Genomic DNA, 25,541 nt, shown 5'->3' with positions numbered 1-25,541 from the left:
TCCAGTATTCTTGTCTGGAAAATCCCATGGATGGAGGGGCCTAGTGGGCTGCAGTCCGTGGGGTCACAAAAGAGTCAGACACGACTTAGTGACTAAACAATAGCAGCAAGTTAAGCTTAAATTATTTGTAATGGCTCGTCTTTGAGAGCCCTGCTTCCCAGGTGTTGAGCATTAATACCTTTGTTTAGCTCACAGGAAATATCCTGACCAGGTCCATCTGTGAATGGCTGTAGAGAGGTCTTAAGAAACCTACATATGCCTTCACAGAGGCTGATGGAAACCAGGAAGTGTTCGAGTTTACTCTCTCCTCTTTATAAAAGAAGCCTGAATTCTAACTCAAGCAAGATAGTTCTTTGGAGCATGAGCCCACCATATTCACAGCCTTGCTGCCTTTCTGAATAAAATCATTACGTCTTGCCCCAACAACCCGTCTCTCAATTTTTGGCCTATCTACGGACAGCGGTAGGAGCTTAGAATCCATTGAGTCTAAGGTTACTAAGTACAGGCTTACTGAGACTAAGCCTGTCCCATAGCTTGTGCTAATTACATGCTTGCTGAACTAAGCTGGAATTTACCTGGTTTGCAGGTGTGCCTAAGAAAGGAGGATCCTCCAGCCTTCTCAAGTTCACCAGTCTCTCTCTCCTACGCAGGCCACTGTTATCCATTATGTACTTTTTTCAAAGTTTAGGTTTTCTGGCTACAGAAATGTGTGAGGAAGACATTTTCTGAAACCCTGCTACTCAGATAAAATCACTATCGTATACTTTCATCCAGTATTCGTTTATATTTTCAAAGTTTTCACGTAGGCCTCACTGAATCCAAGTTACATCAGTAGGCCTTGAACAAAATAAGAAAAAATAGCATTCTTTGGAAAAAAGAACAACATTCCTGGATACCCATCTCCCTTTATCATTCCATTTATTCCATGCGTTTCTCTTAATCTGCTTTTGACTTTTAAAATTACTTTGTTACCAGGAAAAATGATCCACTTACCTCTTGTTGACCAGAAACGAACTCCCAGATACTGCTCCAGCAAAGATGGTTTTAGTTAGGACGAGCAGAGAACTAACTGTAACGTGAGACCTACAACCATGACCAGCTGCATCAAGCAAAGTCCCTGCACATCAACGGAAGAAAAATGCTTTTATAGGGAGGAAACGGAAGTTGGGCGGGTTAAAGAGTTCGTGGCTTTTCATTGGCTGAGTCCTTATCAGGAAAGAGAGGCCTTCCTCCTGTCCGGCTCTGCTATCATCACAGGGCGTGAAAGCGCCCTCTTCTGGTCGCCTGACTCTATTGATGTTTCTGTTTATTTTTTATACTCAGTCTGTGGATTTGCTCCATGCTTAGTCCAGGCCTCCACTTGGAAGTGTATTTTCTTCTTCCTACTATTTCTAGCAGTAAATTTTCGCCTGTTACAGTTTCTTTATCTCTGACTTTGCTTTCAACAAATTAAAACGCAAACTAGTGTGGTTTTCATTTATTCAGTTCAGTTCAGTCGCTCAGTCGTGTCCGACTCTTTGCAACCCCAAGAACCGCAGCACGCCAGGCCTCCCTGTCCATCACCAACTCCTGGAGTCCACCCAAACCCATGTCCATTGAGTTGGTGATGCCATCCAACCATCTCATCCTCTGTCGTCCCCTTCTTCTCCTGCCCTCAATCTTTCCCAGCATCAGGGTCTTTTCCAATGAGTCAGCTCTTCGCATGAGGTGGCCAAAGTATTGGAGTTTCAGCTTCAACATCAGTCCTTCCAATGAACACCCAGGACTGATCTCCTTTAGGATGGACTGGTTGGATCTTGCAGTCCAAGGGACTCTCAAGAGTCTTCTCCAACAGCACAGTTCAAAAGCATCAATTCTTCAGTGCTCAGCTTTATAGTCCAACTCTCACATCCATACATGACCACTGGAAAAACCATAGCCTTGACTAGACGGACCTTTGTTGGCAAAGTAATGTCTCTGCTTTTTAATATGCTGTCTAGGTTGGTCATAACTTTCCTTCCAAGGAGTAAGCATCTTTTAATTTCATGGCTGCAATCACCATCTGCAGTGATTTTGGAGCCCAGAAAAGTAAAGTCAGCCACTGTTTCCACTGTTTCCCCATCTATTTCCCATGAAGTGATGGGACCAGATGCCATGATCTTAGTTTTCTGAATGTTTAGCTTTAAGCCAACTTTTTCACTCTCCTCTTTCACCTTCATCAAGAGGCTCTTTAGTTCTTCTTCACTTTCTGCCATAAGGGTGGTGTCATCTGCACATCTAAGGTTATTGATATTTCTCCTGGTAATCTTGATTCCAGCTTGTGCTTCCTCCAGCCCAGTGTTTCTCATGATGTACTCTGCATATAAGTTAAATAAGCAGAGTGACAATATACAGCCTTGACGTACTCCTTTTCCTATTTGGAACCAGTCTGTTGTTCCATGTCCAATTCTAACTATTGCTTCCTGACCTGCATACAGGTTTCTCAAGAGGCAGGTCAGGTGGTCTGGTATTCCCATCTCCTTAAGAATTTTCCACAGTTCATTGTGATCCACACAGTTCATTTACTGAGTGTGAGAAATCTGTCCTGGAAAAAATAGGTCATGCTAGGTGTAAATATTGAAAGGCTATATTCTATTTGTATGTTATTTATAAGTAAGTGGAAGTGGGTTTGGAAATTGGTTGTCTGTAAATCTACCTATAATCCATCCATTGTATCAGCTAACCAGGCAGGAGTGGCCACAATTTAGACCACAGACAACACTGCTGTCCCAGTGGGTTAGTGGGCAAGAGTGATGGTTCAGGTGTTCTGTCAGATTATATTATATTACACTACATTATATTCTTAGGATACAGTCTCTGTTGAAACTACTCACCTCTACTGTTGTAGCACAAAGGAAGGAAGGAATGTGCCTGTGTTCCAGTAAGACTTTATTTAGGGACACTGACATCATTGGAAGGACAGATGCTGAAGCTGAAACTCCAAAACTTTGGCCACCTGATGCAAAGAACTGACTCATTGGAAAAGACCCTGATGCTGGGAAAGATTGAAGGCAGGAGGAGAAAGGGGATGACAGAGGATGAGATGGTTAGATGGCATCACCGACTCAATGGACATGAGTTTGAGTAAACTCCAGAAGTTAGTGATGGATAGGGAGGCCTGGCGTGCTGCAGTCCATGGGGTCGCAAAGAGTTGGACATGACTGAATGACTGAACTGAACTGACATCTGAATTCCATGTAAGTTTCAAGTGTCACAGAAATATGATTTTTTTTCACCCATTTAAAAATGTAAAAACCATTGTTAACTCACTGGCTGCACGAAAGCAGTTCATGGGCCAGTCTGCTCCCTCCTCTCCAGGAAATCCCTCTCCACAGAAGTATAAAGAATGAATACCCCCCTGACCCACACAGCAACATGCAGGCATTACAGAAAATACAGACACCTTTATTCAGATTAGCACATACATTTAATAGTGTTCTATTAGAAATGATACCTTGTCAATATATGGGGAAAAGACATCCAAAAAAAAAAAAAAAGTAAAGAAAACCAAGACTTCAGCCAAAGTTCATGATGGTTTGGTCACACACAGAAAAGAACAGTACTGCCCCTCCTCTCTGCCCATAAAGGAGGTGATGTTGGCATGCCACGTGGTATTACTTCTTACCTCAATGTGTCTTTTTCAGCAGGTTCCTTAGTCATTCATACACATGCTTGACCTCTTAATACTGTGGTTTGAATGCTCCACCATTGATATTTTTAGCCAGCAACTAATAATCTGGTCATCTTGTGAGCCCTGCCACTGCCCTCTCCCACATTCTTGGGCCCCGCTTTTCTCATCTAAGCTCCTGCAGTTTCATCTCCCCAAGGCCCTTAATGCAAAGTGCACAAGTGAGGCATGCTGGCTGCATTCCACCTCACGCTCAGCTCCTCTGATGAGAAGTGGGAGGACCAGAGAGGACTCACGTTCTGATCAGTGGTGTGGTATTTATGTTTGATCTACCATAGATTCAAGATCCATCGGTGGTAGAAGGATCAGCCCAGTTGGGCTGGAGACAGGGTCAGAAAGGGAGGAGTGGCAGAAGCAGTGCTCAGCCACCCCGAGGGGCAGCCTCGGGTACGATCCCATAGAAAAGATGAAGTCTTCTCCCCCTCTGCCTTCTGCTCCCTTCACAGAGGGAATTCTAACTGGGCATGGGAGTCCTTTGTGTAAATGGGAGGAGGGTGGAAGGCATGGACCTTGCAGCTTACAAAATCTGTATTCGATTCCTATATCTACCACTGACTGGCCATGACCTTGAGCGAGTTACTTAAACTCTCTGGGCCTTTATTATGTTCAATAAGAGAATAATAGCTACCTTTCCAGCTTGATTGTAAAGATCAATAGAGTATGTAAAATACATGTATTATGTACATAGCACTTAACACACGATCACTCCTTCTCCATCACTGCACTCTGCCGACATCATATTTAGGCTGCCATCCTCTGTGCCAGAAATTTCCAGTTGCGCACAAAAATAATGTAACTGGCCACTGGGTAGGGCAGATTTTAAGTTTATGAAGCTAAATATTTATGTAAAAAGCATCACATTTTCCTTCTAACACCATCAACAGGACTGAATTGGCTGGCTAGACAGAAAGTGTAGACATAAAGAAATGCTTAAAAATAAAATCATACCTGTATGCTTTTTACTTTTGCCATTTCCCATAAAACAGAATAATTAAAAACAAGACGGTCTCAAGAGGATGTATATTAGCATCGAGAACAACAGCACCGGAAAGCTTCGTTTTTATCAGTGGCCCACGGGAACTGTTTTCTCTATTGTCCTGTCCTGATGATTTAAACCTGATGGTTTAATGGCCTTGCTTCTCCACTTAATCATAGCAAAGCAATCCCGGTTTCCCTCTCTTGTGACAAAAGCTTGTGCGACAGAATATTGCTTAGATGTGGTCATGCTTGACGCCACAGCCCTGGTTCTGTCTGTGACGGGCCCCATCTCTCATTCTGATCTCTTCACAAAGAACGCCAAGGGCACCGCCCAGGCCATCAGCCTCAGGACCACGGCGGATGGCAAAGCATTAGCAGCCAGATGAGTTCTCAGGCTACAGTTCACTGTAGTTCCTTGCTCTAGGATGCGGCTTTATGGTTAGAGATGCTTTAATTTTTCCCATACATTTAAAATAAGCTATTTCATAGAAAATGGCTGAATAAATATAGTTTTAAACAAATTAAGTGGATATCTATGTCAAGTTATTAGGAAGAGTAACTATAGGGGCCGAGTTTCAGAAGCATACCATTCTCATTAAGACTGGTGGTATTTCAGAGTTCGGGAATACATTCAGCCCTCCCCCTTACCACTTCTGCGTCCACAGGGCCCACATCCCTGACTGTGTATATTACAAAGTTGCTGAGTCTTTATTCCTATTAGTGGAGGTTCAAACGCATGGCCTATTGCACATGATAAACAACTAATGAATTACTAATCACTTTCCTTGTGTTTCCTGTAAACTGGAGCTGAGAGAGGCCTCAGCAACAGTTTGTTTTTCTCAGAGAAAGAAAAGGTAAAACCTGTTACAATGTTATCTTCGATTTTTCAACCCACAAGTCAGCAAAGCCCACCTCTCTCTCTGTTGCCTCTGGTCCTCAGAATACAATTCTTATTTAGCTCTCAAACTTCCTAGAGCTACTGGCTAGAAACAGCACAGAAATGGTGGTTGGCCGTCTTGAAGCAGCAAAAACAGGAGACCTCAGCTCTGGATGTGTGTATCTTCAGCACAGGAAACTGGCTGGACAGAGGACAACCCACACCACAGATAAATCAGCTTAATACACACAGGCCTCAGGCTCCAAGGCTCCTATGACAGAAACCACGCTGGGAACGTCATCTTTAAAGGCAATTACTGCTCCTAAGTCAGCCCTCTCTGCATCTGTACTGAACTCACCTTCTCCAGGGGTCTGCAGACAGAAACAGATTCATCTTTTTCTGACCACAGGAATATAACACTGTGTTAGCTACAAAAACACAGGGCTCTTTTAAGTATAAACCTTAGCGTCTTACCCCACCTTTACTCCTACCAGCAAGCATCTCAGTGAAAAGAGCATTGTTTTCATTCTATTTTGTGTCTCGAAAACCCCAAGAAGACAGGTCTTTTCAATTAATGGGGACACACCTCCAGCCCAGTGTGAAAGGACGGGAACACGCTATTCTAACAAGAGTGAGTTTTGTCTGTAACTCCCACCAACTCTCCGGGATTAAAGGATTCCTGTAGGCATCCTTCTGTTTCACAACCAAGCACTCCATTATCTGTCCTTTGAGCAATAGCTGAAGGAAGCTCCGTTTCTGATGGATCCGTTCATGGAAACCTTCGGATTCCCTCGCTCCATCCTCTCTCGGCTGAAGATTGTATCCTGGTCGCTGTCAAACTCGGACTCGGACACCATCAGGCTGGAGTTGTGCTCTGTGCTTCGATGCTTGATGCCTGGGGAGAAGCGGAGGGATGCCTCTGGAGGGGAGGGGCGTTCCCCTTCTCCGCCATCCATCATTCTGGTCCCGTGCACCGAGCCCTGCACTCTGCACCTGCAAAGCCACCACTTACGAGGCAGCAGGCGTTTGGGGTTTCCCGGTGGGTGTTAACAGGGGCTGTGGAATCACTCCTGAGCCTGAGCCCAAGCTTCGTCACTTATCAGCTGCATTCTCACAGGGTGACTCTCAGACACCGGGATTAAACACTGGCAAGGCACTGAGAAATTGTCTTGCAGACTTACCGTATTTGGGCCTCAGCTCCATTCTTTCCTGGTCATCCATGTTGTCCAGGATGGTGTACTTTGTTTTCTTCCTTATTTTAGTCCTTTTTCGTCTGAAAAGGACAAAGAAAAAGGTCAACGCAGATCCTCAGGGAGGTAGGTGGGATCCAGGATTTAAAACACGTGGAGGACACTAAAGGAAATGCTTTGCCTTTAGAATGTTCTTACCTTTTATTAATTGACATCTTTTATTAATGATATGTGGGGCTTCCCTGGTGGCTCAGATGGCAAAGAATCTGTCTGCAATGTGGGAGACACAGGTTTGAGCCCTGAGTTGGAAAGATCCCCTGGACAAGAGAATGGTAACCCACTCCAGTAGTCTTTGCCTGGAGAATTCCATGAACAGAGAAGCCTGGAGGAGACGGCTGAGTGTCTAACACACAAACAATCTTCTTCATTAATGACATGTGTCACAGCCCAATCTGGGTTTGGTGAGCCTGAAATACATCACGTACCTTTTTTTTTTTAACTTTTTATTTGATTTTGTTGTTATTTAGTCACAAAGTCATGTCCAACTCTTTTGTGACCCCATGGGCTGTAGCTGGCCAGGCTACTCTGTCCATGGATTTCTCCAGGCAAGAATATTGGAGTGGGTTGCCATTTTCTTCTCCAGGGGCTCTTCCTGACCCAGGGGTCGAGCCTGCATCTCCTGCATTAGTAGGTGGATTCTTTACCGCTGACCCAGCCAATTAACAAAGTTGTGATAGTTTCAAGTGAATAGAGAAGGGACTCAAGCCTTACATACACATGTATCCATTCTCCTCTAATCTCCTCTCCTATCCAGGCTGCCACATAACACTGAGCAGAGTTCCATGTGCTATATGGTAGGACCTTGCTGGTTATCCATTTTAAATACAGCAGTATGTACATGTCCATCCCAAAGTCCCTAACGATCTCTTCCCCCTCATCCTTCCCCCAGACAAACATAAGTTTGTTCTCTGTGAGTCTCTTTCTTACTCATGCCATGCATCCTGAAGAAACACATGTCAGAGTAGCACTGCTGTTATCACCTAACTGCAGGCTCTCACCTAAGCCTCAGGCTGAGGTGCAGGGACCTTTCCAGCAACTCTGTGTTGGCCCAGAAAGCGTTTCTCCATGAGGAATTCCTTCCTCAGAAAAACCGGGATGAACAAGTTTCCCCCTGAACCTATATTATCCTGGGATGCAAGAATGACAAGATGACATAACTAGCAATCAGAAAAAAAATCAACAGAAATTATAATAAATTCCCCCAAAGGAATAAGCAATAACTCAGTCTTTCATTTTTTCACAACACATCAAGACAACCAGGCTGATCCTATGGACCTCAGCCTGTGCTTCAGAGAAAAATTTGAAAATACACACTGACACTATGGTAAGATTTGTAGAGAACAAACGAAGGCAATATTCTGAGAACTCGGTGATTAAGAGCATGGGCTTCCAACTCTGGGTTTACTAGCTGGGTGACTGGGAGGCCATTTTTTCTCATCTATTTAACTGCATGTTCCCACCTGTAAAATGGGAGTAAGAACAGTTCCTTTCTCATATGATTGATGGGAAAACTCAGATAACTAAGATAACACACAGAAAGCACTTAGAAGCATTCATTATAATGGCGAGTACTTAATAAATGCTCAGTCACTCTTGTCATCATCGTCATCTACTTGATACAAATGTCACAAAGTGGCAGAATTTTGAAAGCCAGGCACAGCAGGGTGACCTTCATCCCAGATGGTTCTGGGAAAATGTAATGGGATGGAGGCCGCTAAGTACCTCTGCCTCTGCACTCGTTCACTGGTCCTACCTTTGGAAAAGTAATCACAAATAAAACTACAAAAATTGATAAGTGATCTCTGAAAAATAACTAAAATATTATGGTATACCATTATGTTTTATCAAATCTTCTTCAGAGAGCATTCATAGAGTTCCACGTAGGAAAGTGGACCCAATGCCGCCTTCTAAGGACTTGAGTAATCATTATTCTTATAAATGTCCTCACAGAGGGTTGGGCATGGGGTTCTGGAAGGTTCGGACCATAACATAAGTCTGGGGCTCCTCAATGGTCAGCTTCATGGGAAAAAAAAAGAAGGAAAAACCTAAAGCAAAACTTCTCCTTGGTGATGGTGCCACTTCACTTAAAGTTTTGCATTTAGGAAGAAGAATTGAGGTAGATTTGTTGCTTCACAGATGTAAACTAATGAAAACCTACCATTTGGATCCGTATATTCTAGAACTCCTTTCTCTACTGAGAGTGGATTAGGCCACTTAGGTAGTGTTCTAGTGAACGTGATGTGAGATTGGTAGAAAAGAGGATTAGATTTGATACAGAAGCATTGAATCTTCTAGAAAATAAGACAGCTGCAATGAAAAAAAAAGCTGCCTCTAGTATTATTCCATTTAACTAGTAGGCACATAAGCCCTGTGGGGGAGAATGTATTATCATGTGGTTTTAAAGTCAAGTCTCTCTTCATAAAAAGAGGGATTGTCAAAAGTTGAGCAGTTTCACAAACCCTAGCAATAGCCCTTAAACCTATCATATCACCTTTAATGTTGCATCTTTATTTTCAAAGAAATAAATAAGCATGCCAGGTACCTCTTACAGCAGCAGATGCAAAGCCACATTAAACCCCCTGTCAGCACAGTGAGAGCAAGAGCCAGTATTGTCACATAGAATACACTCCACTCTGAAAAACAGGAAAACCAGAGCAGACATGTGACATACCCTTTGCAAAACAGCTTTATTTCAATAACTCTCAGTGAATATTTCTGAATCCTTACAGGCAAAGGCCATCTGTGGTGTTGTGACCACCTCACCAGGCTGGCTGCAGGGCCTGGTACAATACTAACAAATTTAGAACAACTTAAAACCATCCTCCATTTTGTCCAACTGGTTCAGAAGAAACTGAAAAAAAAAATAAATCCATCAATTAAGCAGGCTTCTTAAACACCAAAGTAAGGCACACCAAAACATTCATTCCAGAATCACAGAACCTCAAAACTGGTTCTGGTCTGGTTTCCATAAAGCAAATAACTTGTTTATTTGTATGGCTGCCTATGACATGACGATACTTATCACAGAGCCTGACAGTCACTCAGAAACGATTTCATCCTCACTTCACTTCTTCCACATCCTTACGAAAATCCAGTGTAAAAAACTTTGCAATAACCCAGGGAGAGAGAAACCAATGGAGCAAAGACACAAGGTTTAACTCCATTAAATATTACAACACTACTTGGAATAATGATTCAAGGGCTGGTTATTTTCAAATTTTTAAGTAGTAGAAACGGGAACATAATTTGGCAGGGAGCTCGCCCTACTTTTTCTGCCAATTATGTCCATCTGCATCCCCAAGAAGACAAAATGACTCCGAGAAACAGACTGGCATTGAAACACAGTTTCCTCCTCAGAAGAGATGGAGGCGGTGGCTCAGACAGATGCTGGCTGAGATGGTGGCCCCAATGTTTGGAGCCTCTTGGGCAGACAGCCTGGTGAGTGGGCCATTTTCTTGCACATCTGATTCCAGTCAGGTCCACACCAGGGGCCACTTCACCCGAAGGTCACATCCAGTTCAAGCCAAGGCAGGTACAGTCTGGACATGGGGTCCATGTAGCCCACCTTCTCAGCAATGATTAGCTACATCTGCTCTGCCAAGGTGAATTTCCTCAGCAGGAAGTTTTAAGGAAAAGTCTTAAACACATCCCCTAGGTGAATTGTGGGAATATCTTGACCCATCACCACGTGAGCTGGTTCAATGGGCTTTGGGTAAGAGAAGGGTTGAATTTCTAGCTGTACAGTCAGGCAGGTCTTTCTGACAGTTCAAAATGATTTGTCTGAAGCTTCCTCACCCGGAGCCACCCACCACGCCAGGACTCACCACAGTTGCTTTCCCCATCTCGGATATAACGCTGGATCAGGTTCTCCATCCACAGCTGGGAGCAAATACAGCGCTTTGTGATGGGGTCACAGTGACCATGGCCAGAACACTTCAGAAGGCACCCTGCAAGGAGGCGAGTGAGGCAGAGGTCATCACAGAGGAAAGGGGGCTCCTTGGCTTCAGCTGTGGCTTTTCCTTCCATAGACCCTGAAGAGAGGCACCTTGTCGAGTCAAGAGCCTCTCACTGTATGGACAGTGGTCCAGGGATGGTCGCTCATACTGACAATCTCATCAGGAAGTGAACGGCAAAAACATGTCAACACCTGCCCCGGGAAACAAAAGCCTTAAACATGTAGCGGAAATGCAGCACCCTCCGGCCCAAGAGTGATAGATTCTAATGATTTATCCAGTGAAAAAGATTGGGGGTGTGCACAAAGATTTATCTACATTGAGTATGTGTGTGCTCAGTTGCTCAGTCGTGCCTGACTCTTTGTGACCCCATGGACTGTAGCCCACCAGGCTCCTCTGTCCATGGGGTTCTCCAGGCAAGAATACTAGAATGGGTTGCCATTTCCTTCTGCAGGGAATCTTCCTGACCCAGGGATCGAACTCAGGTCTCCTGTGTTACAGGCAGATTCTTGACCATCTGAGCCACCAGGGAATACTCTCTCTACATTGGTTTCCAATTGCTGCTGTAACAAATGACTGCAAACTTGAAGGCTTAAAACAACGTACCATTATTTAAAAATCAACCTGACAGTGTGCGAGTAGAGAATTGGTGGTATAAACTGTGGAACACATCCAGGATGGAGTACTATGTGACCACGAATATCTTACTGAGGGATAAATTCTAAAAGATTTGAGAAAACGATCATAATGTGGTTTGAAGTTAAAAAAGCAGATTTAAAAATACGTATCAAATTATCCTGATTGCATTACATGTGTCTAGAGATGGGGGAACTAGAAGGAAAAACATCTAATTATTAACAAAAGTTATCTTCGAATGGTGGGAATTCTAGACTCTAGAATCTAGAGGATTATTCTAGGATTATTCTAGTTTTTTGTCTTCTTGTGTATTCCAAACTTCCTACAATAAACAAAGATTACTTTTGTAGCAAGAAAAAAGTTCTTAAAAATTAATTCACTCCACATTACAAAGAAAGTCAACTGTGGTTAGATACACATCTGAGACAAATTAAATTTTACTATACAAATATTATCAGTCCTCAGTGTCTACTGAAATGATCCTTTTAACATAATAAGGTATTCATGTCCCTTGGAATGTGGGGACAGAGACCTGGGATAAAGAATACATTTCCATCCACACATGTGAATGGACTTGGTACCAGGAAGAGGCAGCAAGCAAACAGTTAAGAAAAGAGGTCCCACTGGAAGGCGCTATAAGCTATCTTAAATTTCCAATGGGCTTTTCTGGTGACTCAGATGGTAAAGGATCCGCCTGCAATGCAGGAGACCTGGGTTTGATCTCTGGGTTGGGAAGATGCCCTGGAAAAGGGAATGACTACCCATTCCAGTATTCTTGCCTGGAGAATCCCATGGACAGAGGAGCTTGGCAGGCTATCATCCATGGGATCCCAAAAAGTCAGACATTACTGCGTGACTAACACTTTCACTTTTCCTGGTGGCTCGGCCGTGAAGAATCCACCTGCAATGCAGGTGACATCGGTTCAATCTCTGGGTCAGGAAGACCCACTGGAGAAAGAAATGGTAGCCTACTTCAGTATCCTAGCCTGGGAAATCCCACGGACAAGAGCCTGGCAGGCTACAGTCCATGGGGTTGCAAAGAGTTGGACATGACTTAGCGACTAAAGAATAACAAAATTCCCAATGATCTACATAACATCTATTCACAACCTAAACCACAATGTCCCAGGTCAATCAATTTTCCAGCCATTAATACTTATCTGTCTTTAACAGCATTCTGACTGTTTAAGTCTGAAATTTCCAACAGTGACCAGTGTGTGAGACTATAGTTTTAAAAACGAACCATGACTTGCTTCTCTCCAGGTTCCCTCAAAGACAAAGCATAGTTGGCAAACGTGTGTTGCAGGAAACCGACTGGAGAAATAAATGCAAAACAAATCCCTGGATGCTAAAGTGAAGCTGTCTACATGTCTTCTTTCTGTGCCAGCAAAATGTAGCCCTGATTAGCAAATCTGATTCTTTTAGAATATTCCCATAGGAGTTGACATGGAAAAATTAGAAAGATAATTAAATACTGAACTTTATTTCCACTTAATTCAAAAAAGACTACGAGACCTGGCTATTGTCCTGCCACATTGGAACCAAATCATATTTCACCTCCTCCAAGAAATCTTTTCCTTTCACCTGCGTAGTTACTTATGCTTCTGTAATATTACCATTGCATTTAATTGGATGGCATGTCTACTGCATAGTGTTTAGTGTTAGTCACTCAGTCATGTCCGACTTTGTGACCCAATGGACTGTAGCCCATCAGGCTCCTCTGTCCATGGGATTCTCCTGGCAACAATACTAGAGTGGGTAGCCATTCCTTTCTCCAGGGGGGGTCTTCTTGACCCAGGGATTGAACACGGGTCTCCCGGATTCCAGGCAGACTCTTTACCACTGAGCCACCTGGGAAGCCTTATGTCTAGTCCAGTGGAATCCAATTCTGAATATACAACAATTATATATTTACATTACTTGACCTCTAAAAATAAAGATATTTCTGATAAGGGGCATACCTGCTGTGTCAATCCTCAAGACTTTGAAAAGCAAGAAATCAGCCTTTTCCTTCGAGAGCCGCCTGTGCAGATTTCGGGCCACTTCGGCAGCTTTGAGGACCTTGAAAGGTGGCCCAGTCTGTACATAAAACACAATCACCGTGCTGCAGAGGAGACAGAAAGGGGCCAGCCACAGGGTTAGCCAGTGACCGGCTGACATATCCACTCCAGCCATCGGACCTGTGGGGCTGAGAAGGCAGACGGCCACAGCTCCGCGGCCTGGCAAGGACACGGGTGTATCCTGGGGGCCAAGGAGTTGATCGGCTTCTATTCACAAATAAAGGCTCTTTGGACCCAGAATTCAACTGAGAAGGGGCAGATCTTCAGATAAATGGAGCGATGTATGAGTGCATGCATGCTAAGTCGCTCAGTCATGTCTGACTCTACGACCCCATGAACTGTAGGCTGCCAGGCTCCTCTGTCCATGGGGATTCTCCTGGCTAGAATACTGGAGTGGGTTGCCATGCCCTCTTCCAGGGCATCTTCCTGACTCAGGGATCGAACCTGCATCTCTTGTATCTCCTGCTTTGGCAGGCACCTGGGGGGCCCCAAAGCAATGTGTACAAACGGACACAATCACACACAACTTAAGAACCTTCAGATGCATCTTCACTTTTACCTTTTTGCTGAGATATGATATATTTGCAATAAAAGTCACCATTCTAAAGTAAGTGTGTGTCTCAGCGGCCTTTAGCATATTCACAAAGTTGTGCAACCATCACCATCTATCTCCAGAACATTTCCATCATCACAGAAACTCCACACCCATCAGCAACCATTCCCAGGACTCCAGCTCCTGCCAACTACTAATCTACTTTCAGTCTCTGTGGATTTGATTATTCTGAACTTTTGATATACATGGAATATGTAGGAGGCATTTTGTGCCTGGCTTCTTTCACTTTGTATAATGTGTTCACAGTTCATCCAAGTTGTAGCATGTATATCCCCCTCCTTCGAAATGCCAACTATTATTCCATAGTATGAATAGATATCATTTATCCACTCATCAGTCGATGACATTTGGACTGTATCTACTTTTGGGCCATATGAATAACACCACTGTGAATGTCCACGTCCTGGATTTTGTATGGACATATGTGTATTATTTCTCGTGCATATATATCTAGGAGTGGAATTACTGGGTCGTATGGTAATTCTATGTTTAGCATTTTGAAAAACTGTGAAAGTGTTTCCCTTAGTGGTTGCATCATTTCACATTCCCACTGGAAATATATGGGTGTTCCAATTTCTCCATATACTCATCAACATTTGTTACAGTCTCTTCTGGATTAAAGCCATCCTGGTAGGTAAGAAGTGGTATCTCCACGTGATTGTGATTTGCATTTCCCTACTAACTAATGATGCTGAACATCTTTTCATGTGTTCATTAGCCACTTGTATATCATCTTTGGAGAAATTTCTATTCAAATCTATATTACTCTCCAAATGTTGCCATAAAAATCATACCACAAATGGGGTGTATAAGGGTTTTTTAAAAATTTAATTAAAATTATAAATCCTATAAGAAGTCACTGCAGAGGTTGAACCTTGCAGACCCTCAGAAGGTAGTTGGTGGTTTAGTCGCTAAGTCATGTCCGACTCTTGCGATCCCATGGACTGTAGCCTGCCAGGCTCCTCTGTCCATGGGATTCTCCAGGCAAGAATACTGGAGTGGGTTGCCATTTCCTTCTCCAGGAGATCTTCCCGACCCAGGAATCGAACCGGGTCTCCTGCATTGCAGGCAGATGATTTACCAACTGAGCTATGAGGGAAGTGGTAATCCAAGATCCTCTCAGAGTGAGAGAAGTCTCTGCCCCATGAACATGAGGCAGGAATGGAATCTGGCTATGAGACATGCCCCGTGCATGCCCCAGACCATTTGCATGCCCTCTGTTGATACCAGAACTAAATAAAACCCAGCTCCCTCTGATGGTCCCTAACTCCTTCAGTCAGGACATTCTCAATCAGCAAACATTTACTGAGCCTTGCAGGAAGGACCTCTATAAGGACCTTGCTGCTGCCCTTTGAGGAAGAAAAAAAAAAAAAAAAAGAATACGAATGGGATAAACGTGTGTGCAAAGGCACAGAACCAGAGAGGAGATGAACATCAGGCTGGACTGTGCAGCTCATACCTGAGGTCCGAGTGGGCCTGAATCTTCTGAACCCTGATGTCCGAGTCCAGCACGTTCAGCAGCGCCGCCAGCTGCCTCACGAGGGTGTCCTTGTGCTGCTCCGTCAGCTGCCCAACGCCAACCTGCAGGATCAGCTCCACCAGGCCGCCCTTCTTCGGGTCTGGGGAAACGAGAAGACACAGGCTTTCTTTCCACTTGAAAACCCCAGGCTTAATAACAGGAGGAGCAAGGCCTGTACAAGAGTCACAGAGCTTTAAGTGACCCCTGTGTTAGGTTCTACACTCTGGTTCTATGGCTCAGGTCAATTCTCCCCAAAGACACAGAGGCCACTGTCTGTGAGGGCTTTTTCCCTGTTTTATATCAGCTCTCTGTCTATTAATTTTTCTTCAGATGATAGACAGGTGTGTTTAGTCAGCCTTGGAGCTCACTTAATATTCTGGGACCTCACACACCTCCCCTGACCCAGAAAGAGAACTCAGTCCCTGAGTGCTGTGGGCCCGGCCCAGTTCATGCCGGAGCTTGGTGTGGCCACCTCACTGGAGCTGCCCTCCTGGCACTCCCAGGAGTGAAGCCCTCGTGTCCACCTCACGTTAGGTCTTTGTCTGCTGGTAGGAAAACCAAAGTGACCAAGGAGTCCTGCTGTCAGGCCCAATTCTCCCTAAGAGTTCAGAGGCTGGATCTGTTGGGGATAGATGAAAACCACAAGGTGGGCCTGGCCTCCCACACGGGGTTCCGCTGCCACCTGCAAAGAGCCCCACAGGCAGGACCCCCCGCCCCCGCCCCCGCCCCGGCTCACAGGCCAGCCCCACAGACGCAGGCCCAGAAGCCCAGCGCGCACCTGGCCGCACGTCCACTGTGGCAGTGTCCATGTCCGAGGCCCCCTGACCATCAGCGACTCGCAGGCGGAAAGTGTAGGTGCCCTCCACCAGGTTGGTGAGCTGCAGGGCCGAGCTGTGGTCAGAGCCGTCGATGACATCCTGAGGAATAACACGTTCACAGTCCGTACTCGGCTCCCAACCCGGGCCTCTGCTGACCCCAAACCTCAGTGGCCCGTCTTTGTCACACATGCATGATTCTAACGGACAGACTGTGGGGGAAGTGGGGAGGGGAGGTTAGCAGAGGTCTGGGTAATCCTCGGTGTCTCTTCCACTGCTATTTTTATTTGTTTTTTAAAATTTTTATATTTTGGTCACACCTCACAGCCTGTAGGATCTTAGTTCCCCACATAGGGATCGAACTCATGTCCACTGCATTGGAAGAACAGATTCTTAACCACTGGACCACCAGGAAAGTCCCTCTTCCACTTTTAAAGCACCAGGAGGCACAAGACTCAGACAAGACTTTGTTAGAGGAGCTTCTCAAGGGCTCTAGGAATGACCAAATTCTACCCAGCAGAGACAGAAACCCCTGAAATTAGGGCAAAGACCTGGAGTGTGAAGCACTCTCTCTGAAGACTTTTCTAGGTCTTATTTTCAGAGACAGTTTCACAGTGCTTAGGATTCCTCGTGCTGTGTCATGTTCACTTTCTCTAACGACCCAAGAGCCTCAGTAGAGACATCTCTGCTGAAAGCATTTGAGAAGAAACTCCTAGACCCCTGCCCTGAACTTGCTAACAGAAGAGGGTGGTAACCAACGGTAACTAGTGCTCTGATCAGGGAGCTGTTATAATTACACTTAGAAGCCAATCCACCATCTGGCTGAACAGTATTCATTCCAGAGTTACTTTGGAAATTATAAAGCACTTTCAGTTCTTTCCCCGGGACCACTCCCTCGGTACATCTCCAAGAGTAAATTTTCATCTTTCAAGTCCTTAGCAACAGCAAGAACAAAGATGTACCTACATTTATAGCCAAAAAGGCAGGGTGCTCTAATGTGGAAAAATGCCTGCTAGGAACTGAAAACCTAAGCCTATCTGGTTGGCTAAAGATGAGTTAATCAAACTTGGCCAAGTCACTTGCCATCTCCGCATCTGATTTTCTGTACTTATGCAATGGGAATGGTGATCCTGGATCTAGTGACCTATCTGGTACAATGCTGAGGAAAAGGAAAGAATCCACATGGATTGAAATAGGAATAACAGGAAAGCTGAGGAGCAGAATAAGTCCCGTGAAAAGATTCCAGGATATGGTTTCTGACTCCATCAAAGTCTGCGTGGGGAAAAAGTCAGAAAGGACTTCAGATTTATTTAAATTGAATAGCAACTTCCTACATCCAGCTGTCACAGGAAACCTAGAATCATAAACATCTTAGGGGGGAAATGGAAAGGGAGATGAGATCATAACAGAGACACAGAAATGGAGTTAACTGTGTCCCCTCATAGGTTGAAGTCCTAACCCTCCAGTGTGACTCTATTTGAGATAAAGTCTATTACGAGGCAATTAAGGTTAAATGAGGTCATAATGAGGAGAAAGGTATGACAGAGGATGAGATGGTTGGAGAGCATCACTGACTCGATAGACATGAGTCTGAGTAAGCTCCAGGAGTTGGTGATGGACAGGGAGGCCTGATGTGCTGCAGTCCATGGGGTCGCAAAGAGTCGGACATGACTGAGGGACTGAACTGAACTGAGGTCATAAAGGTGGGGTCCTGATCCCATATGATTAACGTCCTTGTAAGAAGAGACGCCCGAGAGCCCTCTCTCTCTTTCTCTCCTCCACTTCCTCTCCATCTCCAGCCCCGCTCCCACGTGAGGACACAGCAAGAAGGCAGTTGGAACCAAATCATCGACCACCTTGATCTTGGATCTTCCAGTCTCCAAAACTGGGAGAATTTAAATATCTGTTGTTGAAGCTACCCCGCCTGTGGTATTTTGCTATGCAGCCCTAGCAAACTAACACAGATGTAATGATTAGTGGTCCAGGGGCAATTCTCTTCAAGTACTCACTCCAGCTGCTGGACTCTGGCTGTCCCGGATCCACAGATAGGACACAATTCCTTGGTCATCAGTAGACCTTGAACCATCCAAAGTAATGGAGTTATTGGGAAGCACAAGAACATGTCTGCCACCAGCCTGGGCTCTGGGAGGACTATTATTTTCTAAGTCAAATACAGCAGAAATGAAAGCAAAGAAATTGATTTAAAATACTTGTGATAAGTGTGTCATAAAATACCCATGACTATTCCATCCTGCAGATATGTAGATTTAAAATATCCAGAAACCATCATCTCCTGCCCAAAATACCCATAAGATAAACTAAAGACTTTCTTTAAGTTCCCTTTGCACTCAGCTACTTATAATTTGGCAGCCAATATGTTGGACAGTTTACTATTATCATTACAGTTTTTCTCTGTTTGAAAAGAGAAACCATGATCTTATTTACATTTGGGGTCTGGAAAATGAAAATATTTTTGTTTAAATATGCTCTGGATCATTCTGTACTGGTCCACGCTATCTGGCCACAGAAATATTTATGTTTCTAGTCATGCCAAATTTTGATTGTGTAAATACAATAAAGAACTTGAGTCAGAAATAATTAGACCTCATTGTTGTGACTGGGTATCAAACATAAGGAAAAATGTAAGAGCCATTTCTGATATAAAGAAGATGCTATGAGGCAGATGGGGTTGTTTAGATGGGGTTCTGAGATTCAATATATCAGTCAACAGAAAACAGGTTAGGACAGTCAAATATTGACCCAAGGAGTAATTAACATCCCACTGGTCACCGGCCACTTTCTTCCTCAAAAAAGAGACCAGAGATTGGAATAGAGCCAATTGATGCTATTTTTAGCTTGCCGTTTTGTCCGTTCCACTTCTCCACAAGCATTATCATTTTAAAAATCCAAATTTTTCAGGTAAAAATGGCATAATGCTAGGGTTTGCCTCAAACTGCTTCAACCAAGATTAAAGAAAATGTGAACTGGTAGATGAAATAGGATGGGCAAAATGTTGCTAACTGTTGAAGCTGGGTGATGGGTGTATGATGGTCCATTAGGGTTATTCTCTCTACTCTTACATGTGGTTGAAAACGTACACAATAAAACATTTGAAAAAAACCCAAATTGATGTCACTGTGCTGAGAAAATTGCTTCAGCCTCTCCCAACTGCGCAATAGATAAAGTCCAAACTACACACAACACAACGTACACAGTCCTTTATGGCTGAGCCTGAGGCTCAGCTACCCTCCCCAGTGTTATGAGACTCTTGCTGGTCCCTAATATCCAACTGGATTTTCCCATCCAGGCATGCTCTTTTACATTTCTGAGCTTCAATACATCATAATCATTCATTCATTCCCTCATTTACTGAAGGAACCAACATTGCTGATTTGCTGTGAGTCTAGCACTGTGCCACACGGAGGAGACAAATACTTGCAATAAAGGTCTTCCACCACTCATGGTCAAACGGAAAAGTCAAAGAGACAAGTACCTAAGCAAGATGGTGAAAGATTGGACCACACGTTTCATATTCATGGTTTCAAGCAGCTTGAAACCATCTCTGCGCTTAGATTTCCAAGGAAGAGAAAAAGCACCATGTGGTCACTGGGACTCAGGGCTGCAGTTGCCAGTAGTCACAGAAGAAGAGTGAAGCCATTAGAAGGCGCACTCCACAAACAAAGGGGAATGCTAGGTCCTTGCGGAGGGAGGCGGGAAAACAGCTAACGTGGACGGAAAAGGAATGGCCTTTGCTTGGCCAAGCAGAGTTCAGCACCTGCTATGAACCAATAAGCAAACACTACCGTTTCCGGATAACCATGTGGCTGAGGGTCTGTGAGACTGAGAAGTAGAAGGCGCCCAGCCCCCTCCACCGGTGGATCCACCCGCCCTCTGCCCTGACTCACCCTTCTTCACAGCCACAGTGAGGGTGGTCGTGCTGCTCAATCCCTGCTGGTCTTTCACTGTTAAACGGAAGTGGTAGGTACCCACCTGAAGGCCGCTTACTGTGGCTATAGCTTTGTCGAAGTTTTCCATCTCCACGGCGCTGGGGCCTCTATGAAACACAACAGTCATTAACAATGGGCACAGGGTATGGGAGTCTCATGACAGCAGGCATGTTGTTTGTTATAAATGGTTCTTTGTATAGCAATAATATATACCATCTAGAGAATTCTAAGATAACTTTATATTCATTTAGATTCTCGAGTTCTGTGTAAGAGACACAAGCTAAATCCTATTTCAGACAAAGGCTGCTGGATTCCTGGGAAGAGGATTTTGGAGTTCCTGCTTTTTTTTTTTTTTTTTTAAATTGAACTGTCAGTGAAATGATCTGTTTTTAGAAGATGGAGCCTTAGAAACCACTCCAACTTCTTTCATTCTTTTTTATTTTGGCTGTACTGTGTGGCAGGCAGGATCTTCGTTAGTTCCCTGAGCAGGGATCAAACCTGCATCCCCTGCAGTGGAAGGTGCACAGTCTCAACCAATGGATGGCCAGGGAATTCCCTCTGCTATTTCTTCTTTGAATAAAAGCTGTTGAAATCCTCAGCTATCTTTCAGGAGAATATGGAAAAGGAGGGAACAAGCCCAGTAACCGATTTAAGAGAAGAATTACAGCGGAGTTGTGAAGACTGTGGGCTCTGTAGTCAGGAAGACCCAGGTTGACTCCCAGCCCTTGCTCTGTCTGGACAACTGTAATCCCTGTGATCTCACTCATCTCTGCAAGACTCAGTTGCTTTACCTTTAAAATGGGAATAATATTATTTACCTCTTAAGAGCTGATCTAGCATTCCATAAGATTAAGCATGTAAAGTACAAAACAAATGTCTGAGGATACAGGAATCCCCTTGAACTCTGCACTTCTGCTGTCTATAGTCACTGCAGGTGGTTTGAGAGTGTGTAGATGGGCGGGGAGGGGGGGGCTCTCATGAGGACCCCCCACCCAGGTTCCCCTGCACCTCCTCTGTCATGAAGCTCACCTCACCCCAAGACTGCCCTGTCCACCTGCCCTGCTGCCACCTCCCCTCCACTGTCAAGAAATGCCCGTCTTGTCCATCCCCGCTTGATGGAGAATTTAAATGATGGGGTCCCTCCACTTCTAGAAACGAGCTTAAATCCTGACTCCTCAACAATCTCAAGTTGATTGTTTAATCTGGGTCCTCCAGATTAATATTAGCACTAATATTAGCACTAAGCCAGGGTGTGAACCCCGCACTCAGTGATGAGATGGGTGGACTACCTGACACGCTCCCAGTGGTAGAAGACAATGCCATGGTCATCGCTGCTCCTGCTCCCATCCAGGGTGGTGCTTTCCACTGGGAGGATCAGCTCCTTATCTGGGCCGGCCACAGCCACCGGAGGCCTGTTGGTTTCTAGAATTGTAGAAATGGTGTGAAGAAGTAACATCTCTTTGCATGAAGTCTGCCATCCTCTGATTTCTTGATTTAAGCGAATTACTCATATTTGGATCAGGTGGCTACTAGAGTGTGCCCTGTCCTGTGGGAATCCTGGGGGGGATTCTTAGCTGACCTTAGCTGCAGTCTCTTAGCTGACCCAGGAATCAAATATTCCAAGTTTAGCCTGGGATGACAGGTAGCAAGAAATACTGTTCTGTGATATGTACACCTCTGGTTTCTTGAAGAGACCTCAAAAGTCATGGAGTGGAACTGTAGTCAACTGCCAAACTCTGGTCACAAGCCTTCTGAGTATCAAGCCGCACGTAACTACCAGCCTCTTCAAGAATGCCCTTGAGCTTTGCAGCAGAGTGGGACATGGCATCAGAGCCCACAGTGACTCTGCAGATGGCTCTCATTTTTCCCTTGTGCTATAGTTTAGAGACACCGTCAGGACACAATTCAGAACCACAAAAGAAAATTGGCTTTATATTGAGATTTAGCTTCTGCAGCCCTGATCTCTTGACAGTTCAAAGACTTAAGAGAATTTGCACCAAATTTGACTGTTCTGAAGCCCAGAAGCCCAGATGTCATTTCTGTTTTAATCTCTGGGGCTAAATTCCTTTCCTATTTCACCTACCAGGCTGGACAGTCACGGTGACCACAGCCGTGGACTGTTGCCTCGAAGAATCTGTCACCATCAGCTGAAATGTATAATCTCCTTCCTCCATTGCAGACAAATGAAGGTATGGTGTCTCTACTCCCTAAGTCATTGCAAATACAAAAATGAAAAAAAAATAATATTAAAGAAGCATAAGTAATTAGCATGACAGAATGAAAAACTGGTGATTTTACTAAATGTGGAGAGCCTGCTTTTAAAATATATATACATGTCCCAGGAAAATGGGATCTAAAGTCCACAGTATATCCTCAGACACTGTTTAAAGAATATAAATTAATATAGTCTTTTTGGAAGTCAATATGGCAACATCCATTCAAATGTTAAAAGTACAGACTCTTCAACCCAGCATTTCTACTGAGTATCTACCCTAGAGAAAAGCCCACGTGTGTAATAACGGAGACTTGCCTGTGGATGCTAAGACATTGCCTATAGAAAAAAAAAGAAAAGGGAACAATCTAGATGATCATCCAAAGAGAAATGGCCAAGCCCACCATGATACACAATGGGACGCTAGCTAAAAAGAAAGACGTTTAAAAGAATGAAGTAGATGTACACATTAAAAAGTGGAAAGATGTCAAAGACATAATATGAATCAACGAAAACTGTGCAACAATGGCTACAGTGTGGTAGATGCTATTGTATGTACTTTACACACATACAAACAGAGAAAGCAGATTCTGGACATACACAGGTTAAACTCCTCAAAGTAATTATCTCATATAAAGGGACTTGGAAGAGGTCAAGGTGTGTTTTTGCTTTATCAGAATTTGAGTTTTTTTAACCACAGGAAATAAATCATGATCAAAAACAGTATTTTGTTATTTTGCCCCATATATTATCATCTCCTGAATTTTTCCTTTTGTGCATGTATTCTTTCTTTTTAATTTTTATTGATATATAGTTGGTTTACAATGTTTCAGGTGTATAGCAAAGTGAATCAGTTACACATACACATATTCTTTTTCAGATTATTTTCCATTATAGTGTATTACAAGATGAGAAGGCAATGGCACCCCACTCCAGTACTCTTGCCTGGAAAATCCCATGGACGGAGAAGCCTGGTAGGCTACAGTCCATGGGGTCGCACAGAGTCAGACACGACTGAAGCGACTTAGCAGCAGCAGCAGTATTACAAGATATTGATTATTGCTCACTGTGCTATACAGCAGGTCCTTGATGTAAAATAACTTTTTTAAACGCTAGGACAACAATACTTTTCAGTAAGGCATTTTTTTCCAGTTGATATACAGTAGTTTACCCATGGACTATATCCTGCTAGGCGTCTCTGTCCATGGAATTCTCAAAGCAAGAATACTGGAGTGGGTTGCCCTGCCCTCTCCAGGGGATCTTCCCAACCCAGGGATTAAACCTGGGTCTCCTACATTGCAGGTATATTCTTTATCATCTGACCCATGAGGGAAGCCCAATACAGTAGGTCTTTGATGTAAAATAAATTTTTAAAATGCTAGGACAACAAAACTTTTCAATAAGGCATTTTTTTCAGTTGAGTATACAGTAGTTTAACCTTGTTGCCTCCAGGTTAATACCCCTTTGGTTATTTTTGCGCTGTGTTGTTGGGAATATTTCCAGTTGTTGCCTATGCTTAAAGTTCATGGTATCCTGGAAAGGATTTTTAATTTTAAGTCCTATTATAATGTATTTACTTTCACAGATCCTAAGATTGTCTATAGATAAATTTCTCTGTTCATGTTTTTCTTTTAGTTTTAAAGGAAAAAATTTTTTAAAAGAATAGAAAATCAAGTGTGTTATCACACAAGGAGTTGCTAAAATCTGAAGTGCATTCTTTTAAGACCTTAAAAAAGGGCTTTCCCCTACTTTGACTCAATAGAGCAAAGCATTTTTTTTTCTGAAAACCTCTTAGAGAAAGTATAATTTCCAGTACATGCCTCAAAATTAACATGGTTACATGAATGCTATGCACACAGTTAAAAGGAAACTTGTGGCAAATGGGAACTGAGCAGACAAATGCACTGAGAATTTTTAGTCTAGTGTGAAAAAGTCTGGTTTAGATTAGATTATTTCTAATGTTTATCCTAATATGTACTAAAATAATATTTCTGTAGCAAATGTTGGGTCAGCCTTTTCCCAAACTAACCTCAAGGTCAAGTTTTCAACATTCAAGGTCAACATTTCAACTAGGACCTGCTTAGTTGCTATTCTGAGCTTACATAGAGTGAGTAAGGGAAAGTGACATAATTTAGAAGATTCGTGAGTTTAGCTACTCTTCTGACGGTTATAACAGGCAACTTTATAAAACATGTTTTCTGAATTTAGCTTCCCCCTTGTACCAATATTTTAGATGGATGGATGGATGGACAGAGAGAAAGAAAGAAAGATGGATAGACTGAGAGACAGATGAACAGATAGCTAGACAAATAAAAGTCTGAAGGCAGGATGGAGAACTCACCTGCATAGCCACCTCTTTGCTCTCACTCCCAGGCACCAGGGACCACTCATAGAGGACAATCTGGTGATCATCACTGCTCTGGTTTCCATTCAAAGTGATGGAGTTTTGAGGCAAAGTTATGGTCTGATTTGGTCCTGCATTGGCAACTGGAGGGTAGTCCACAGCGCTGTTGACTATTAGGGCTGCCGTTGTGGAGTTAGTGGCTCCATCTGAGTCTGTAACAGTCAACCTAGTAAAAGGACAGGAGTCTATTATACTGCATGAATATGCCAAATCTTAAGGCAAGCGGTCAACTGAGTCTGCCTATGTATATTACTCAGAACAACTCAGAGCAGAAACTTGAGGATGAAGCTGAGGAAAGAAGAGACCTGAGGATATATATTTTTTTTCTTTTTTTACTGTTGATTTACTTTATTTTTAGCTAGCAATATAGTCACACGATAGGGTTTTCTTTTATGTGGATTTCTCATGATTCTTCTAGATGTTGGATAAAGAAACCAACCCCGGCTAACACAGATGCCTCTTTCTATTACCTGAGATTCGGAACGTTTCAGTTTTAAGTCCTGCCCTCAGGCCTGAACATGTAGAGACAGAACATCATTCACGAAGTTTCAGCTACAAAGCCTTTTAATTT

The 25,541-nt window shown here is 43.7% G+C and overlaps 2 protein-coding genes across 7 annotated transcripts in view; both read right to left on the bottom strand.

The window, feature by feature from the left end:
* Positions 1–1,119, bottom strand: part of GPLD1 (glycosylphosphatidylinositol specific phospholipase D1) — an 89,413-nt gene extending 88,294 nt beyond the window's left edge. Inside the window, exon 1 of the transcript XR_014062773.1 lies at positions 994–1,119. The gene's annotated coding sequence lies outside the window, so the exon portion shown is untranslated. The remainder of the gene's footprint in view (positions 1–993) is intronic.
* A 2,303-nt stretch (positions 1,120–3,422) lies between these two features.
* The window catches only part of KIAA0319 (KIAA0319 ortholog), a 68,125-nt gene continuing 46,006 nt past the window's right edge, over positions 3,423–25,541 (bottom strand). For all 6 annotated transcript variants that reach the window (XM_081522177.1, XM_081522183.1, XM_081522181.1 and 3 more), the window contains 12 exons: positions 24,908–25,136; positions 22,438–22,561; positions 21,644–21,776; positions 20,313–20,461; positions 18,417–18,568; positions 16,371–16,509; positions 15,533–15,692; positions 13,362–13,504; positions 10,636–10,758; positions 9,354–9,444; positions 6,743–6,834; positions 3,423–6,456 (listed from right to left, as the gene is read on the bottom strand). In XM_081522177.1, coding sequence (XP_081378303.1) covers positions 6,278–6,456; positions 6,743–6,834; positions 9,354–9,444; positions 10,636–10,758; positions 13,362–13,504; positions 15,533–15,692; positions 16,371–16,509; positions 18,417–18,568; positions 20,313–20,461; positions 21,644–21,776; positions 22,438–22,561; positions 24,908–25,136 — 1,714 coding nt within the window. In that variant the 3' untranslated portion in view covers positions 3,423–6,277. The remainder of the gene's footprint in view (positions 6,457–6,742; positions 6,835–9,353; positions 9,445–10,635; positions 10,759–13,361; positions 13,505–15,532; positions 15,693–16,370; positions 16,510–18,416; positions 18,569–20,312; positions 20,462–21,643; positions 21,777–22,437; positions 22,562–24,907; positions 25,137–25,541) is intronic.

The sequence above is a fragment of the Giraffa tippelskirchi genome, chromosome 8 (assembly GCF_054371585.1).
Source record: "Giraffa tippelskirchi isolate mGirTip1 chromosome 8, T2T-mGirTip1v1.2.pri, whole genome shotgun sequence".
Classification (NCBI taxonomy): Eukaryota; Metazoa; Chordata; class Mammalia; order Artiodactyla; family Giraffidae; genus Giraffa; species Giraffa tippelskirchi.
The sequence above is the reverse complement of the archived record's forward strand: the minus strand, read 5'-3'. Positions and strand labels throughout refer to the sequence as shown.